Source organism: Varroa jacobsoni, unplaced genomic scaffold, assembly GCF_002532875.2.
Source record: "Varroa jacobsoni isolate VJ856 unplaced genomic scaffold, vjacob_1.0 scaffold_1049, whole genome shotgun sequence".
NCBI lineage: Eukaryota > Metazoa > Arthropoda > Arachnida > Mesostigmata > Varroidae > Varroa > Varroa jacobsoni.
In genome coordinates, this window is record NW_019213951.1 from 68879 (window position 1) to 87662 (window position 18784).

Below are 18784 nucleotides of genomic sequence, written 5' to 3' on the forward strand. Positions count from 1 at the left end.
TCAAAAAGGCCAGCACCTCACACTACCAAGGAAAAACGAAAAAGCCAAAGGGTGAGAAAGAATTGAGCCTAAAGGAGGGAGGGGGTGTATCAGAGAGTGAAGACCACGATGACAAGCCAAGAACTAAAAGTGAGGCTGACGCGAAGCAGAATACCGTAGGCATATTTCATCGCCGGAATCGGACGTTCACTACCAGGAACGAGCCAGCGGGCGTCGCCGAGCTATGCGATTCGAGGCACCCTTTGTGGCTGCTGCCGCTACTGCTCTTAAAGAAGGCCTCGTCGTCGACGGAACTCGAAAGTGGAACGGGAACGGACGAAGACGTAACGCCGTCGAAGCGGTTCAACTTTGAAACGTCGACTCTTTTTTGCTTTTTCCCCTTATTCTCTTTGGTCCTTCCTGTGTCCTCTTTTCAGCATTGTCACGATTTGAAAATTAAAATATATGGCTGCAGCGACAACAGTCGGATGTGGGGCTATGACGACCACGAAAAAGGCAAGCTGTGTTTCAGCACGGCGGTTAGAGTGCACTGCAGTACGGCTAGCGGTACAAGCTGCGGAATCATTCCGGTGCTTAGCACATAACTGTACGCAGTCGTGGGGGAAGGACCCTACATTTGCTGTGTTGGCCGTTGCTCACAGTGGTAACACTGCAGTGTTAAATTGGTACTAGTCTATCATTTTCACGACGTTTGGTGCTATTATCGCCATTTCGTCTCATATAGGTTGCTCTTTTTCGTAGCAGTAAAAGCGCCGAGGATGGCCTTCAAAGATATCGCAATCGGCGGGAAGATAAAATCGAAAATTAAAAAAAAAACGAACATTACACTGTGGTGCGTATCGGAGCAATGACAGTGAATCGGCAGCAAAAGAGGAATCTCGCCTGAGGTCCTAAACAGAGAAAAACGGGCGACAAATGATCAAATCTCGACGATAGACGCCATCCGAACCAGAGAGGAAACAGGGGAAAACGTGTGGCGGGTGAAATTCAAATGGACCGCCGCTGCTTGCAATTCTTCGCCTCTCGCAAGATGATGGTCGGTTACAGTACGAACTAGTGATATATTGTTGACATCCACCGTGCACCGCCATTATTTGCCGGAGATGGGCGAGATCTTTATGGGAAGCTGACAATAGAGTCTGATATGGCCATATATATCGAGTGAAGGAATGTACTGAAATAACACTAAGAGAAATTAGGATACCATACGCTATGGATTACCAAACCAGTATAAATATATGAATACACTATATATAGATGAATGAACTTTGCGTGAACAATTCTACTGGAGATAATCCCTCACAAACGATCCCTTATCTACTGCATCGGTCATTTTAAGGTACTAGACTCGTTGGGAATTAATAAGAGGGCACAATACAGTTGAATTGGTGCCAATGCCAAGAGGAAGGTCAAAAGATGGTAGATGGTAATTACAAAACGCTGCTGATATTACCAGTAGTTGTTTGTATAGTTGTTGTTGTTTTTGGCTCGGAGTGTCTGATGCGGTACAGTTATCCTAGAATCCCAGACCAGGCTGGTAAAGGATACTCATCGATATAGTAGATTAGAGTAACAATGGGCTATCAGAGGCACCCGGACCACGTTGGTCGCTTTTATGAAAATACTTCAGTGTGATAGTTCTCTATCACACTGAAGTTATTCATTTCTTTGTGCCTAGTTTATTATTTGCTTTTTTTCTAATTAGCTGTCTATCAGGTGGTGGTAGTAGCACGATTATTGCATTCCGTAGTCATTCTTTTGTCCCATACGTTTCGCGGCCCAGTTTCGAATGACTGATACCTTCTACCAGTGTACGGCACGTGGTGAATGAGCAACGACGTTCTGAGCAGGCTGTTCTGTGGAAGCATTTTAAAGATCACATTATGTACTATGAGACATCATTCTTTGCTACAGTTACATATGCGTTCCATCGACCGATCATTTACCAAGTTGTGACTGGCCCAGGCGCGTAACAAATAAACATCGAAATGCCGTTTATCTGTTGAGTTCAGCATCGAAGTAACAGACGAGCACAGTTAAGACAACGGCCGCCATGACTGATAACAGCAACACGACGACTGAATGCGTGCCTCATCTTCCTAGCTCCAGTGCAACATTATCGATTTGTAAACGTGAATACCCAGATGTTATTGAGGATTACTGCCCCTGATACTGCTGTGTCTGTCATCGTCTGTAATAATACTCTATCTATATCATATCTATGTATGTACTTGTTTCAAATCAATTCTGTCTAGATAGAGATATATATATATATATATGTATATACAAAGGTTCAGGACCACCAAAACGAACGGAACAACTTGTAATTGTACTAACAATAACAATCACAATCATTTTACGGTGAGGAATCGTCAAGCACTATCGCAATAATCTTAATAACAGTCGATTGACCGCAGGTCCGACCTCATGTCCCGCGGCCAGAGGTTGTTGCGCTGAGCAAAAAAGAACGAAGTACAAAATCAGCAGTGACGAAGAATTGAGAAGTCGAAACCTTCTTGTCAAAATTTTACTCAATATGAGACCACTTGCCTATCACTTATGCCTACCCCTGGCCCCCTCCCAATTTTCAGCAATTACGCTGCTTGAACAGCAGATGTGGTAAAAAAAGAGCTGGTACAATGAAAAAAATGTCAGAATTAACGATTTAGTGCCGAAGCTTTCTGTTGAACTAGTAGTCGGAACACAAACTATGTGCGAGCAGTAATACGGCTGGGGGCTTTTTTCATCATAACGGAATGTCTTATTCTGCTTCAAATGCAGACAGGCAGTCATGTAGCTAAATCAAGCAGAGAACGGAAATCATTATCTAAACGTTTCTCCGACAATAATGACAATCCAAGTGAAATTATCAATTATTTGTCTACTCGTCTTTTTCGCTGTCTAATATAAGTGGAAAATGTACAATACAATACAAGGCTCTCTATGTCACCTGTTATTCTCACGAAGCTTTTAGGCAGCCCCCAGGTTTTCGAGATGAGTCAATCACAATATTAATCATGTTTCTACATATTGTCATACTCATTGCATTAACATGTCAGCGCATAAAATGGTATACGTTGACATTTTTTGTCTCGATGAGGTCAGATGCTAAAAAGCCCGTCCACTCGATCTCTTCAAAAGAGTCTACTAACTATTTCGACCAAAAACGAAGGCCTCCAACTTTGAGTTTGATTCTCAACTATTATTGATATCGACATATTCTAATTAATGAGTTGGCACCTTTATTCACGTTTTGTTCGTAACGTATAAAATCGAGAACGACACATAACGGACGGTCTAAAATCACTGCATCGTTTGCAGTCACCATGCAATGGATATCACATGTTACCCTTGTCTACCCCATTTTGGTCAACACGATCATTTTACCCCTAAAATGTGTCGAGGCACACGAACAGCTTGCGTGGTTTGCCACGCAAGGCAATGAACTACATACAAAATTGGTGAGATCTGCAAGCGATGATGGACGGCTTACGCCTCCGGAACTGCATTTGGCCAAGCCATTGCTCAGCTCCGAGAGTGAACGATCAGTGCAGCTTCCATCAGTGAGACGCGTGAGTATCATTCATTGGCATTGTTTATTATGAAACGATTATACAACAGGCATTGCAGGGTTTGCTTGCAATTTATTTTGGATCGAAATATGACAATGTAGAATGAAATTGGGTCAGCTCCACCAAGGACAAGTGCAAAGTTTTTGGACCAAACTTATAAAAATGGTTTGAGTGTCCGTACAACTTCGAGCTTGTTCAATCAATTTTGCATTTAGATTCGTTTGCTGTTCTTAAAGCTTCTATTGAGTCACTATGATAAACCATTAATTTATCATCGAATTTTTCGAGAAAAGATTGTGAATGGCGCACAGTGTAAAATGAAGGGAGCGCTCCTGTTGATTGTCTGTTAGAACTTCCCCGTAGCTGATTAGGATGTCTGGCATAAACTAATCCATTATTTTATTATTTATTATATTAAACAAATATTTAATACATTTGTTAGATATAAGGTTAGACTAACTGATTTATTTAAATATATTTGATGCATGAAAAGCGTAAAAAAATTGGCAGTCTAGAACTTTTCCATTTCTGTATATTTTGTGTGTTGTGACGTTTTCCAGCTGGAAAGCAATGAAGAAAACAGGTATAAATCGATAATTTCTACATTTAGACGTTTGAAATTGAATTTAGAAACGTATAAATTGTAAATATTAAAAGCTCATATAACAAGATAATTATTGGAGGTTCTGGAAAATGTTAATACAATAGCTGATTCCGTTTAGGTTAGATGCAGAAAACGCCCTACTACGACGACGACTCTACCTCCAGACAACTGCGAAGATACTCTTGAGCCCACTGAACAACTGGGCCGGCTCGTCTACCGTACACCGGAGGGAACCTCGATAGCAATATATAGCAATGGGACCCTCCGTGGTCCTGATTCGAGACCTTACAAGGGGAAAGTTGATGCGTATGGAGTGCCGATTCCTCTAGGTAAAAACGTTATGGTTTTTGACGGGCACAATAATCCTCTGCCTACCGATGGCTTCAATCGACCTCTGGGACCTGACGGGTTACCCGAACCATTGCCAGTTGATAATAAAGGCCTCCCAATTGGTCCCAACGGGAAACCGCTCCCGCGTGACAAACAGAATCGTACGCTCGGTCCAGATGGGACACCGTTACCGGTCGACCCTGACGGTCGAGTGCTGCCACCTCCAGGAAAGCCAGTTGAAGTTCCATACCTTTTATCGAAGGCCTTCGGGGAGGATCGAACTTTCCTTTATCCAAATGGTACAAAAGTGCCCGTTGATGCCAAAGGCAGAGCTGTTACACCAGAGGGCACGCCACTGCCCACAGATACATATGGGGTTCCTCTCGGACACAACAATGAACCGCTGGTAATAGCCGATTGGAAAGGAAACCCACTTCCCATTTATTTGTTGCCAAATGGAACCAAAGCCCTAAAAGACACCTTCGGGAGAGCTATTGCACCAAACGGCATCCCATTGCCAATGAATTCGTTTGGAGTACCTTTCGGCCCTGATGGAAAATTGTTGAGAGCTGCGGACCCTAAAGGAAACCTACTTCCAACGGATGAACATGGCAGACCATTTGATCGCACGTTTCTCCTACCCAATGGAACAAAGGTGCCCCTGGACTCCAAGGGGAGAGCACTTGGAGTAGACGGCACGTTATTGCCAACAAATCCTTATGGCGTCCCTTATGGTCCGGATAAAAAATTGTTAACCATAGCTGATTCAATGGGAAATCCGCTTCTTACATTTCTTCTGCCGGATGGCACCAAGGTTCCAATGGATGCAAAAGGTAGAGCTGTATCACCCGATGGCACTCAACTGCCAACAAATGCTTATGGTATACCTTTTGGTCCAGACTATCAATTGTTACCAATTGCGAACTCAAAGGGATATCCGCTTCCCACCGACGAATTTGGCCGGCCTCTTGATGAGAATGACTTACCGTTACCGGTGCCCATCGACCAGGACGGCGTCCATATTGGACCCAATGGTCGTCCTTTGCCTACGGACCCGTATGGCAAACCTACCGGACCAAACGGCAAAGCGCTTCCAGCAGACTATCAAAATCGTCATTTGGGGCCTTTGTATCCAGTAGGAAAGCCACTCCAGGGTATACCGCGTGATGATAAAGGACGTGTGCTAGGACCTGATGGTAAACCCGTGAAGTACATAGACGCTAAAGACAAACCCATAAAGATGGATAAATATGGAACCCTTATTCATCGGGACGGTGCTCCAGTTCCTACGGATTCCTATGGAAGTCCTTTGGGAAAGGACGGAAAACCTCTGCGGATGATAGATCAAACGGAGAAACCAGTTCCAACAGATTGGTATGGCCGTCCATTAGCTCCTAATGCCACTAGCTATCCGATTCCTAAAGACGAACATGGACGACCGATTCAACCAAACGGCCTCCCATTTCCAACGGATAAGAAAGGTAGGTTTTTGGGGCCTAACGGGAAGCCACTCCCGAAGAACAAGAACGAACAAATAGTACCGCCACTTGGAAGACCCATAGCAGGGAGACCCCTAAAAGGGTTACCTCGAGACTCTGACGGAAAGGTTCTTGGTCCAAACGGAGAACCTCTAACATACCTCGGTCGTGATGGACGACTTCTTGATCGGGGTCCAGGAGGTAGATTTCTAGATTGGCGTGGAGCTCCGATGCCTACAGACGCCTATGGAACACCACTAGATCCAGATGGAAGACCCCTTAAACCAGTTGACTCGAGAGGTAACCTTTTACCCGTCGACATACTCGGACGTCCGCTTAAGCCCAATGGAGAACCGCTGCCTGTACCGAAAGATAAATTAAACAACTTCATTGCCCCTAATGGTATTCCCTTCGAAACGAATAAAGAAGGTTATCCTTTAATGCCTGACGGAGTTCGGTTCCCAATAAGCCCCACGGTGGAAGTACCCATTCCCGTGGTCGCTGATTCGCCGATGCCTGGCTATGGAGTAGATTCTGTGGGTCGTCTGCTCGGACCTGACGGCAAGCCTCTTTCATATCTCAAAGCTAATGGCATAAAAGTGCCAATGAGTGACGCAGGTCACCCATTGTTTGATGATGGAAGACGACGGAAAATTAATGCGTATGGCATACCTCTCGGGCCAGATGACAAGCCTCTACGAGCAGCGAATTTGGAAGGTCAGCCACTTCCGATAGATGCTTTCGGGAGGCCACTTGACCCCAACGGCATACCTTTTCCCTTACCCATTGATCCAATCGGTCGTCCAATAGGACCCGATGGAAGACCGTTATCGGTCGACAAAAGCGGAAAATATTTGGATCTCGATAATAAACCTTTACCACGGGATCCGCAAGGAAGAGTTTTAGGGCCCCGAGGTCCGTGCAGTTGTCCCTTAGGACCAGATCTTAAACCGCTGAGGTACATAGACCCTGATGGGCAACTTGCTCCTGTTGATGAACGTGGTAGGGCCTTAAATGCAAAAGGGTTTCCTCTGCCGACCGATGCTTTTGGAACTCCAATAGGTTTCGACAAAAAGCGTTTTAGACCTGCTAGTTCCTATGGGCAACCACTTCCTTCTGATGCTTTCGGTAGGCCACTACACAACGGGAAACCACTGCCATTACCTATAGATGCAAAAGGGAAACCTATTGGACCAGATGGTGCTACTTTACTGACAGACTCTGCTGGTCGACCTCTTGGGCCAAATGGTCAACCGTTGCACCATGACCAACGAGGATGGCATCTGGCACCACTTGCAAGAAAGATGGTCGCACCTGATGGGAAACCTCTGAAATACGTAGAGCCGTCAGGAACCGCTCTGCCTGATAATTGGGAAGGCGTTAGGTTAAAGCCTGGTCATCAGCCGGTTTTGACGGACTTTTACGGATCGCCACTTGGTCCAGATAAAAGACCACTTCCGCCGCTCGACTCTGAAGGTAAAGCTGTTCCAACAGACGTATTTGGCCGCCCGCTGGGGCCTTCTGGAGAACCGCTGCCTCTTCCTGTTGACAACTTGGGCCAACCTATAGGGCCTGATGGAAAACCGTTTCTTACAGATAAAAAAGGACGGCCTCTGCTTTCAAACGGTGAACCATTACCAGTCGATAACCATGGCCATCCAGTGGCACCCAAAAGCAGTCAGCCGGTGGGCCCAGATGGAAGTCTAGCAACCTACTTACAAGAAGACGACAAGCCTCTAAAGGCGGACGCGTTTGGAAGAATACTTGATCCGGATGGCAAGCCCTTAAAAGTAAACGCTTTCGGCGTTCCGTTAAACCACGATGGCAAGCCGTTAACCCCTTTTGATTCAAAGAAAAGACCTATAAAAACTGATCTCTATGGAAGGCCTCTTGGGCCGCATGGAGATCCAAAACCTCTTCCTCTTGACGCCTTTAGACGCCCTATTGGACCATATGGCGAAGCACTTCCAGCAGACGAAAACGGAAATCCTACTGACTACAACGGTGATCCTTTATCTAAAGATGCACGGGGTCAATTTGTTGCGCCATTGGGTATCCCCGGTCCACCAATAAAGTTAAAATTAAAGAAGCTTCCGCAAAACATATTAGCAGGAAGGAGTTTCCATATACCGATTCTCAGTGGACTCTCAACACCCACTAGTGACCTAGAATCAAGACAGCTACAACCACAGAGCACATTTAAGGCCTCATTATACCCGCCTACCAATAAAACTTTTCCACTAGACAGCAAAGGGAATGTACGTGATTTAAATCTTGTACCTGTCGCAACAAATGCATTCAGTGCCCCCCCAGACAAGGACGGTAAGAGTTTAATGCCATTTGATACAAAGCAGATGTCAATCGAAACGGATGCATACGGTAGGCCATTGGGATTAGATGGAAAGCGAATGGGTAGAAAAGAAGCTTCCTCTGTTGAGGAATTCAGGAACCCCATTGGACCAAACGGGAAATCGCTGACTAGAGACAGCGGAGAAAGACTTCTTGGATTTGACGGCAAGTCATTATCTAGAGAAACAAACGAACAGTTTGTAGCATCGCGTACTAACTCAGGAGATGACCCCAACAAGTTACGGATTACATCTATAGAAAGACGTACAGGTACCGGGTCGACAGAGAACCCTCACATGGGCGAGTTTGTAGCTGTTTGGGGAATGTATCATCACAACGTCGGACGGCGAAACTTAGGCGGAGCTTCTTCAGAAGAGTAAGTGGTCTTGGTCAGTTCTGTATACAATAACGTTAATGAAGACGTACAAAATGACATGCCCGATATTACTGGAATTTAAGATTTTTTTTTCTACTTTACTAAAAATTGTCATATCAGAATACTTCTTTTAAAAGATGCATTTTTTAACGATTGAAGGTTAAGCAAATATGGTTTTCGTAATTGGCCACCGTCTAAGCAAGAAGTGAATGACCTGGTTCAGGACTCCGTAGAAAAGAAAGATTATCTGAATCTGTTAAGGTGGTGGAAAAGTATTACAAGCGAATACCAAGAGCAAAGAAAGTTTTCGAAGCTGGCGTAGTAGGAATTACGCTACAGGGAAGGCAGATTGCTCGTGTGATTTACATGCTTCACTAAAAATAAAGGCTGTCTTAGGGTTACTAAAATAATGGGTTTTATATCATGGTTTTATAGACGTCGGCCATATTATATAAACAATTTCAACTTAATAACCAAGCACAATCATTTTTTTTTGTATGTGCTATTTGAGCCCCATCTTAAAATCATAATGTAATTTGAAATGATAAATTCTTACAAGAAAGTTATCACCCGATTGAGGCTTTCGATTTGTTACTTTTACTATACGACTGTGGTTTTTTTTTTACAAAATGTTGCCCAATGTTTTCGCCCAATATCGTGTAGGCTGTGTTGATGAGAACTAGCGTTATTATTTAAAAAAAAAAGCATCATTCAAATAAATTTTAATTTTAAAATTAAAAACGGGACTACGCACTCAATGCAGGCTCAATTTTTTATTTTAATTGTATAGTGTTCTAAAGGAAGATTTCAAAATACAAAATAGAATTTTAATTCAAAGGTATTCCTACTCTTTTGGATATATATGTACGTTTCAGTAAGTAAACTAAGTTGTTTGAAAATTCAAGTGTCTATTCCGTGTAACCTCACTTAATGTTGGAATGAGCTAAGTACTAGACGGTCATAAGTGGAACTAAGTTATCCCAATGAGGACAGTACTTATAATGTTAACCTAGTGCTTGAAATCTAGACGAAGTGTAAACCTGTAAAGTATTATGCTTGCAGCATTCAAGCTCTTCGGTGAGAAGACCTCATTCACCCACTCAGAAAGGGCCATCTTTTCAGATTACGATTGCCAATTCGAAAAATTGTCATAACCCATATATGCATAACGAGCGGCTCGATTGCCTCACGGGTTCGCCAGTAAATTCAGATATTAAAAATAAACTCCTTCCGTTCCACCTAGCTCTAAAATAGCTTACTAGTAAAAGTATGCTTGAACATAGCGATTTCTATGTACCTTGGCATCAGTATATTCCTCTGCTCCTTTGAGGTAGAACAACAGGAAATGCTAAATATCGAGTTTGATGACCGGGTCGTCTTTTTGGGCTGTATGGTAAACGTTGACATCTAAATTAGCGCAAAACTCCCTACCAACAGCTCTGACCTAGCGCATGATAGAAGTGGCTTCCTCACCTGTAGTGTATTGGTGTTTTATAGCGCACAATGTATTTTCTTTCTTGTTTCAGCGTAGAGATGGGCCATTTTGAAATTTCACGTGTGACGGCTTCAAAGTCCTAAACTAATAGGTGATGATGTTTCTTTCGATGACGAGCGAAGAGTTTAATACTTCAAAATGATTGAACTTGCATTGCAAATCAATTCCAGCGGTTAACTGTTCCAGCAAAGAAACAGTCGATAGTGCAAAAAGACTACATGGCCATCAAAAGTAGTAGTTTGTTGGCATTAACCAACTTGATTGGCGTAGTTCTTTTTATATTCGCTCAAAGGCGTTCCGTATAAGTCGCGCTACAGAGGCGACGTTCGTCTGGAAGTTTCTCAATCCGTATAGCATTTTACTGGGTAAAAAGGTGCTAAACGTGTTGCGTTGTAAAAAAAGAGCGAATAATTTAATACAATCTTGTTCCTACACAAGTTGTGTATGCCGATGCCGATTCAACAATGACTGTAGTCTGTATGATATAAAAGTTAAAGTAAGTGTTGGTGCTTTGAAAACGTAGTAAATAATTGAGATCTTCGTAAGTGGGTCATTCGTTTGTCGTCGGCGATACTTTTTGTACTGTGTTAGACCTCCGCACAACAATTCAATTCAGTCATTTCAAGCTTCACTATAGAAACTGAGCAGCTTGCGTTGCATCGTAAAGAATAACAGATTTTGACAACATCCTTTTACAAAGCGTTAGAACGTGTAGGATTTACGTAAATTGCTCTGTTTCTGGACAGTGTCGTCCTACCTTCTGTCTAAAACGTCTTCTGCTCATGTTAGGGCTGTCGTATCGCCAAAAAAAGGCCAGTAAAACGTAGTTGAACAGCTGAAAACGTGACTTCACTATTGTATTGTTCTGTGCCTCAAGTTCAAGCACATCCTAAGAAAATTATCGGTTTCTATCGAAAATTCATCGGGACTGACGACAGGTGTCCCAAGCTGTCATAATATGCATTGTTGCATCAAGGGCTCTGTAGCTGAGTAAGTAAGCCAGGCCGTACGCGCCGCTGCATGTCGCAATGATGGCGAAAATTGAATTGAATTTCGAGATTTTTGTCACGCAACCTCGTTAAGTTGATTATTTGATTTATATAGTATAGTAATATAAACTATAGTAAGTAAACTATAGTAATCATACACTGCAGCAAAATGCATTAAAAAAAACCTTATAGCTTGAGCTCGGCTATACAAAGGAACCAAGCAATAGTTCATACATGTAAACCTATAATGGATTTAAACTTGTTAAATTGTTGGTGCTTCTATTCTCGTATGTTATATATTGACCGCACACCGCAGAAATCTTGTTTTGTCATCTTCTATGCTGAAGGTTAATTTCGGATTGCTACAGGTAAGCAATATTACTCATTTATGTCGAAACACATTAAAATCCTATTGTCATGGGTATAACATGTAGCTTCAAGTCGGCACAGCTAGCGGAGATAAAGCTCATGATAATGGCTGACAACTTGCGACGACGTGTCCGACCAGCAACAGAAGGATCAAGTCTTGCCTCAGGGTAACCCTTTAAATAAGCTTGTCAACGAAATGATTGTTATTGCGAATTAAAGCTACCCTTGGCAAAATCTAAAGGGCCTCACAAGTAAACGTTCAAGCTGACACTCGCAGTTTTTTTTTTTTGTTAAACTTCGTAGCGTTTCTCGTAGTTTCGCGCTGCCCGCTTCACGGCTTTTTTGCGTTCTCATTATACACTTATCGTACCAAATTTTCTTCATACATCTTGATTCGATCCCATGATGAACAAATTGCTATGTCCGTTTCGAATATGTTTTGCCAATGTGTTCTTAGAATCGAATCCCGTCACATCATATTTATTTAGCTACAAGAGGAACCATAGCCGGCCGGCATTCGTTAGGTTCGCACGAAGGTATGACCAGTCGGGGACAGTATTTCGCGTATGCCTTGGATGATACCTTTACGTGTTTCGGGCGCAGGGAAACCCCTGGGACCTGTCACACACCTTTCTATAAGCATAACCGTTCATTCAACTAACGCCTTACCTTTCCCGGATCGGACATTATGCTACGTTCGTAGCTAGACCTAGGGCTCGTATGCTATGACCTTCGCACTTGGCAGGACTTTTCTTTCCTCCCCTTTCGAACCCGACACGCCAGTTCTTAGTTGGGTTCGCTCTTGCCTTTAATGATTCGCCTCGGGCAATCCCTGGACTCCACAGACAATAGGCTAGGGGAGAACCCACAACTTGGGAAAATAAAGCATGGCCTGTCTACGGTTCTGGACAGTGGATAATATTGACATGGGAATGGAAATTCCATCAAATTCGACAAGACTGATGAACACTAAAAACGGGACCGGGAGAAGCATAACACGATAAGACGTCGCAGGGTGAGTCAAGAAGAAAACCGGGGTTCGCCAGCTTGCTGGAATAACGCCAAGTAAGGTATTTAGATATCAAACATCGCAGTCGTCATATCGGATCGCTTTAACGGCTCTCATCATGGGTACGAGGAAGCAAACGAATTTTGCCTCCAGCGTCCGAAGCCAGCGGTAACAGAGTAACCTGCACGTTAACCATAATCTAGAGAACACCTAACTACCGATTTTGTAACTGTCTCTTTCAAGGCCGGCAATGGTACTGCCTGATCCGAAAATGGGCTTTGATCCGTGTTATACTTCAGCGTCAGAAAAAGGATTTAATGTGACCAATTAATTACAGCAAAATCAAATTTTTCACGAAAACAATGATTAACCTTTGCATACAAATAATTTAAAAATGACAATGTTCAAACGGTGCTTTTCTGCGAAAGCGCTCTTATTAGGCAGTGTTTTGTCCGCGCTATTCTACAGAAGCTTGGTTAACTGAATGTTCAAGGCGAGACCTTTGGAAGTAAGAACTTGTAACGTATATAGACCAACCACTCATATTTTTATAAAATAGATAATCGATCAGCAATCTTTCCTAAAAAGGCCTACTTATACGTGCTTGTGGATATTTGTTGACCGTGTCAGAAATCACACTTCAGTCTAATGCGCTCGTTTGCTTGAAAAAAAAACAACGAAGGACTTTTTGCTTGAATCGTCCCGATATAGTGCTATTGTTGCTGTGCAGCTTATCCTCATTGCGACAGTTAGACATAAGGGCTACCAGAAGGTGGGGGTGCAAAAGAAACGAGATTCAAAACGAAAAATGAACACCGTTACAAGACGTATGGGGATACTCAATTTTCTTCTCATGTTACAACTGGATCGAACCCTGTACCTGCAAGCCTGCGTGGCCTTCCTTCTACTTGGACCTTATCGCCTTCTCGAAACATAATATATCTATGGTTTAAAGCTTGTCTTTTGTCATGGAGAGGAAAAAATGAAATAGTTGGCCGGCCGTATACCGACGTAGCGAAGACAATATGTCTTCGAAAGTATCGAAGGCTGTGCTTGTGCTTCTTCGAATTGGCTAGATAAAAACGATACATTAAGTGGATATGGTTTTGTTTGATGTCGAAAACGACAGCAACGTACCACGCCAAATATGCTTCACCGACTAGATTTCTAAGGATCCATTCAGCGCGTGTCCTACATGCTAAACAGACGGGTCCGCCGACGGCGTCGCTCGACTTTAACGTGCAAGTATAATTAGGGAGATCAAAAAAAGGAACAAGTGTTTATTTTATCCCAGTAGCATGTGAAGCATAACACTTATGTCTTGAACTAATTATTTTTAACGCGCGAATCTACGGTCTAACGGATAATTCTTTTATTAAACTGAGCCCGTAAGCATTAAATCAACGTGTTTAGATAAAGTTACATATACTTATTGAGGATTGTTGTATGTAGTATAATACTGTTAGGCATCTCGTTAAGTCTGAGAAGCTACTTTCATCCACTCTGTGCTCATACAGTAATTAAAGGTTTAAGGAACTGCCGAGGGCAATCTAACAAGGCCAACATCATATATTTCCACTGGGTAACTACATCAGCACTATGCACAGAGCATGTCTGTTCGTTACAAATTGTATCTAAGTATTCAGTGTGTAAATAGTAAATAACTTTTAAACTCTATCCTTTCTAGTGGAGAGCAAAACTATTTACAGTATAAACTGGGTAGATATTGTAGGTTAAGCTCTTGTATGCTATATTCACACGTAGTGGAGAAGAGCCAGTTCCCAGACTACTCTTTACTACTAGTATTAATAATAGTTCACTATAAATGAAATACTTCGTCCAGGACACTTGTTCCTATAACTTTCATTTACTACTACGATGGCCCACTATATTATATACGTACACGACGACTACTAAAGTTCGCCAGGCAGTGGAGGGAAGGTATCATTATGTCTGTCAAGTGCACTTATGACGCTCGTGTGCTCTTTTGCCTACTAACTTCTAGTCCTTCTGCTTTTATCTCTCTCGCTGGTGCGTTCCTTTTCAGCTCCAGCTCGTACTTAGGCCCCGATGCCGATCAGTCGCTCAGCGATGTGATCCAATGAAGAAGCAGCAGCAGCAACAGCAGCAGAAGGCTTGTTCCACAAAGAAGATGCAAGAGGAGAAGGCTCTCACCGACCGGAAGCACCTTTCCGAGCGAGCAACTGGCGGACCATCCGACGAAACGACCTTCGATGCAATGAAAGTGCTTTTCTGTTAACCAAGCATCGTCTAGCTATACCGTGCCGTGGCGTGGGGGCACACTCGTGCTTTATAGTGTTCTGACTCTGTCCTCCCATCGCCGCGACTGGTGTAGATTCCCGTAACAGCTGATCCCTTCAGGCTACTGATAACTCTCTTTTCTTCTACCTCATTCGTGTCATCAGTTCTTTACCCTGAACGGGGATGGCTGATTTAGGCGACAGTACAACCGTGGCGCTTTAACCGAGGAGGAGAAGAACTCAGGCATACGTCGTCTCGTGAACCTACATAGGATTCACTCGAGACAGAGGCACACAGATAGCACGCTTGCTCAGATACATATCTATCAACTGTATGATAATGTCGTAGTGGAAAAAAGTGAGCGAGAAGTATTGGTGAACGTGCCGATGTTTTGAGGGGTCATAAAATGCTGCTTGAGTGTTGATGGCTCGGACGGGCCTGGCTTCTACGCGACGCCACAGACTTCCTTGGTAGGCTTTCGCAGGGGTCCGCAATGGCAACAGCAGCAAAAATCCAAGCAGCAGCAATACGACTGCGGCCAGCAACTGTAGTCTCTTCTCCGTCTTATCCCTGCTATCGAACTTCTCTGCGCACTTCTGGCCAGCAGCAATAGCCGTAAAGCCTAAATGGTCGTTCGATCGAACAGTTTTCGACATCGTCGTCGACTTAGGCTGCCTTTGACTAAACCGACAGGAGTAGCAGCAGTCAGCCGTACGCCCGTCACGCAGCCAAAGAGCCCATCGCCCGCTACCCTTTGCGATTGCTCGCGCCCGCGCACCACTATCACATAGCGACAGTGGAAAGAAACAGCGCACGGTATGATCATCAGCATATAGGAAGAGACATTCAATCCCCGCGCCATGATCCTCTCTTCTGCCGATTCCCAAATCTGCCTTACATTGAGTTCCTGTCTCCTTCATTCCCTCAGGGTCTCGGCTTCCTTCTCTCATTTTTCCCCGCTGGTCGGCATGCCGAAACAAGAGAAAACAGGGGAAGATTTTGTACCGTCAGCGCCAACAGCTCGCGATGCTTCATTGGCATTACAACACGAAACCGTCGAAGCAATCTCCTTTCCAGCTCATATCGTTCTACTTCCGGTGCTGTTTCCTTCCATCGTCATCGCCACAGTTGGACTGGGGGAAGTAAAGCAGGGGGTGTCTACAGCAGCCGTAGCAAGAGCAGCAGTAGTCAGTTCAGGAACCGTGTCACCCGTTCTAGACCCTAGTCACTGGTCGTGCTGCCGCTGAACATAGACGTATGGCATGTAGGTAGAGCGCAATAGAGGGCAAGGTATAAAGACACTGCATACGAATGTTGGGCAGAAGTGAGAGGGGAAAGCATCAGCAGAGATAAACGACCATACCGTAGATTAAGGGCACGCTCTCGAGCACAGCCGAAGGAGCACAGTCGCAAAAGTACAAGACGTTGCCGTGAATCGGCCGTTGCCGTCACTGTTGGCATTATTGACGGCTTCCGGCTGAAGGCGTGGAATGAAAGGGAGAAAAGGAGGAAATCGTTTGGTTGGTTGGTCGCTTACTTGCGTAGCTAGCTATATGGCTGTGAAGTTAGGTCTTTTCTCTGTGCCGCTCGCGACACCGACTTCGAGAAGAACCACCAACAGCTTTCTTGGTTAAAGGGCCTATTCGCATCGAGGTCCGAGTTATTCGCATCCCATCTGTGTCTCTCATCTTAGCCAGTAAGGATCGGAAGCGCGGAAGTCTCAGCAGCAACGAAATGGCTCTGTAGTGTAAAGAAGCAAGTATTATGCATTAAGAAGCCATTTACAGGGGTGTCTAAGTGCGCTGTCGGAGATCAACTGAAAGTATGTCGCCTAATAGACGAGCAATTTAATTGAAGACGACGCTTCCGGTATTCTAGTAATACTATTGACGAAATCCTATCGATTCCCTGGCTGTAATACAGTATCCCTGCTGCGATAACTATAACTACTGGTACTAACCTAAATTCAACTCCATTTATCAGTTCTATACGTTACACGAAGGGGTGAAACTAAGACTGATACAACGATCATGTCATTTGCGCATCTGCACAAAAAGCTTCTCTATGTAGTAATCTAAATACGCAATATGCTTATCACACGTCCTGCAAACGAGGCATCTTGAGGGTTTTTCTACTCTTAATGCCAATACTAGGCGTCTATGGTGACACTTTGCTCCACTTAACTTAGACGTGCAAAAGAGCCCTACGTTTCAAATCCCAACGAAAAAACTGCGCCTCTGTCAGCCTTCATGTGTCCCCCTCACTGTTGCTCAGCTGCTGTCGGACATTCGTTAATTAGCAGTAATAGTCTTTAGTTGGACAATGATGGAACATTCATTCCTGCTTTTAGCGGATTGCGTGCGTACCATAGTGTACTGTACATACGACACTGCGTTTCCTCTGCAACGGGGTGAAACGATCAAGACTCTAGAGACCGCATCGTCCTTTCGTTATTCCGTATTCGGAATACAAAAATTTAACTGGCCAAGGAACACGGCCGAGTCGGGGAGGACCATATGGCAGACGCATTCAAGGATAGCGCGGGGGCTAAGCAGACGACGGGGAAGAGAGGGAGAGAGGCTGGCATGTCAGCCGGCCAATCCCCGTTCGCCCCCCATTTGGTTAATTGACGCTGGCGATGTCATGCTTTTATTCGATGGAGGCACTGTCGACCAGGCGGCTGCTGCGGCAGTGAGGAACAAAAAGTGCAAAAGCGCATTACTGCACTGTGTGCAGCAGAAACAAGCAGTTACTGCCGCGGACCAAGCGGCCGCGACGAGAAAGCCTAACTTTCTACTGCCATACGATCATGTGAACACACGACTGCACACTTAAACAAGCGGTCGGGCAAACAGTCCAGGGCTGATCCGCTACTTCCTGCGCTGCATTGCATCAAGTATAATATAATAGAGTCAACAGAATTCAGAAAGGTGCAGGCTGCTAAGGGACTGACTATTAAGGAAGAACAGATGTGAGCAGGCCGAGTCTCTGCAGGCCAGCTAGGCCGTCCGTCCGCCCGCAGAGACTCGACCTGACATTAGAACTTAGCTCAGCAGTAATAGAAGTACGATATATATTGTAGTGGGACATAGCAGGATACGGCATTGATTAACGTGGTGAAGACACAATTAAGAGATAGAGATTCTAGAGAAAAGTTGCGAAATCTGAAGAAACTAGATGAAGCAAAAAGGAGACGCACTGTTTTCACGGTGCTGAAGCGAGCAATCAGCCAATTTATTGTCGATTCGAAGTGTTTTTGAGTTAATTCATACCGGCTAGAAGACAATGATGGTAGTTCCATTGCATTTTTGTGACCGTGTGTGCTATCTAATTACGTACAATATAGAGGTAATTAGCGTTAACGACGCCGGTAGTGTTACATGAGTTTTAGTTAGCGTTTTTGTGTACGACGACGTTTGGCGTAGTGGACGCTGCAGGTTAGATTTCGATAGAAGCTAGTTTAGTAATTGTTGTGCCGGCAAATAAGACCAGGTAATGAACCGTATAGTGTCTTTCAGCACAATGATTAGATCAGGCTACCAATAATACCATTTACCGAAGAGCTGTAACTGTAAGAAAAAAAAAGTTTAGCCAGTAATGCTTTCATCACCCCTCGACCCGATTCGACCCTGTTTAACATTCATAGGTTTGGAGCCCTGTTCAAGTGGGTATCTTCTTGCTCATAAGAAGACAGTTTGTTCAAGGTTAAATATACACGCTTAAGAAATGTGCCAGTCTTCATTACGAACTTGATATATTTCCACGTAGTTATTCTTAGTCAAGATCACACGTTATGGCGCCACACGTCGACACTGATTGGGGAACTACGTCGCAGACTTTCTAACGGCACGCTCTGTTGATCTCAAGGAATCTGTGCTTTCGTTTAATGGCGTAGGGGACGGGACTTTTTCGTATTGTTACGGTTTCAGTAGGCTCATTACCAAATCTATG

At 44.1% G+C, this 18784-nt stretch overlaps 1 protein-coding gene across 1 annotated transcript; it reads left to right on the forward strand.

Annotated features, from left to right (window-relative positions):
- Positions 1–3181: 3181 nt before the first annotated feature.
- On the forward strand, positions 3182–9119 carry LOC111266079 (uncharacterized). Its single transcript, XM_022843239.2, has 3 exons — positions 3182–3572; positions 4295–8709; positions 8869–9119. The coding sequence occupies exons 1-3, from the start codon at positions 3327–3329 to the stop codon at positions 9029–9031; spliced, it is 4824 nt and encodes a 1607-aa protein (XP_022698974.1). The 5' UTR covers positions 3182–3326; the 3' UTR covers positions 9032–9119.
- The last annotated feature ends 9665 nt before the right edge of the window (positions 9120–18784 follow it).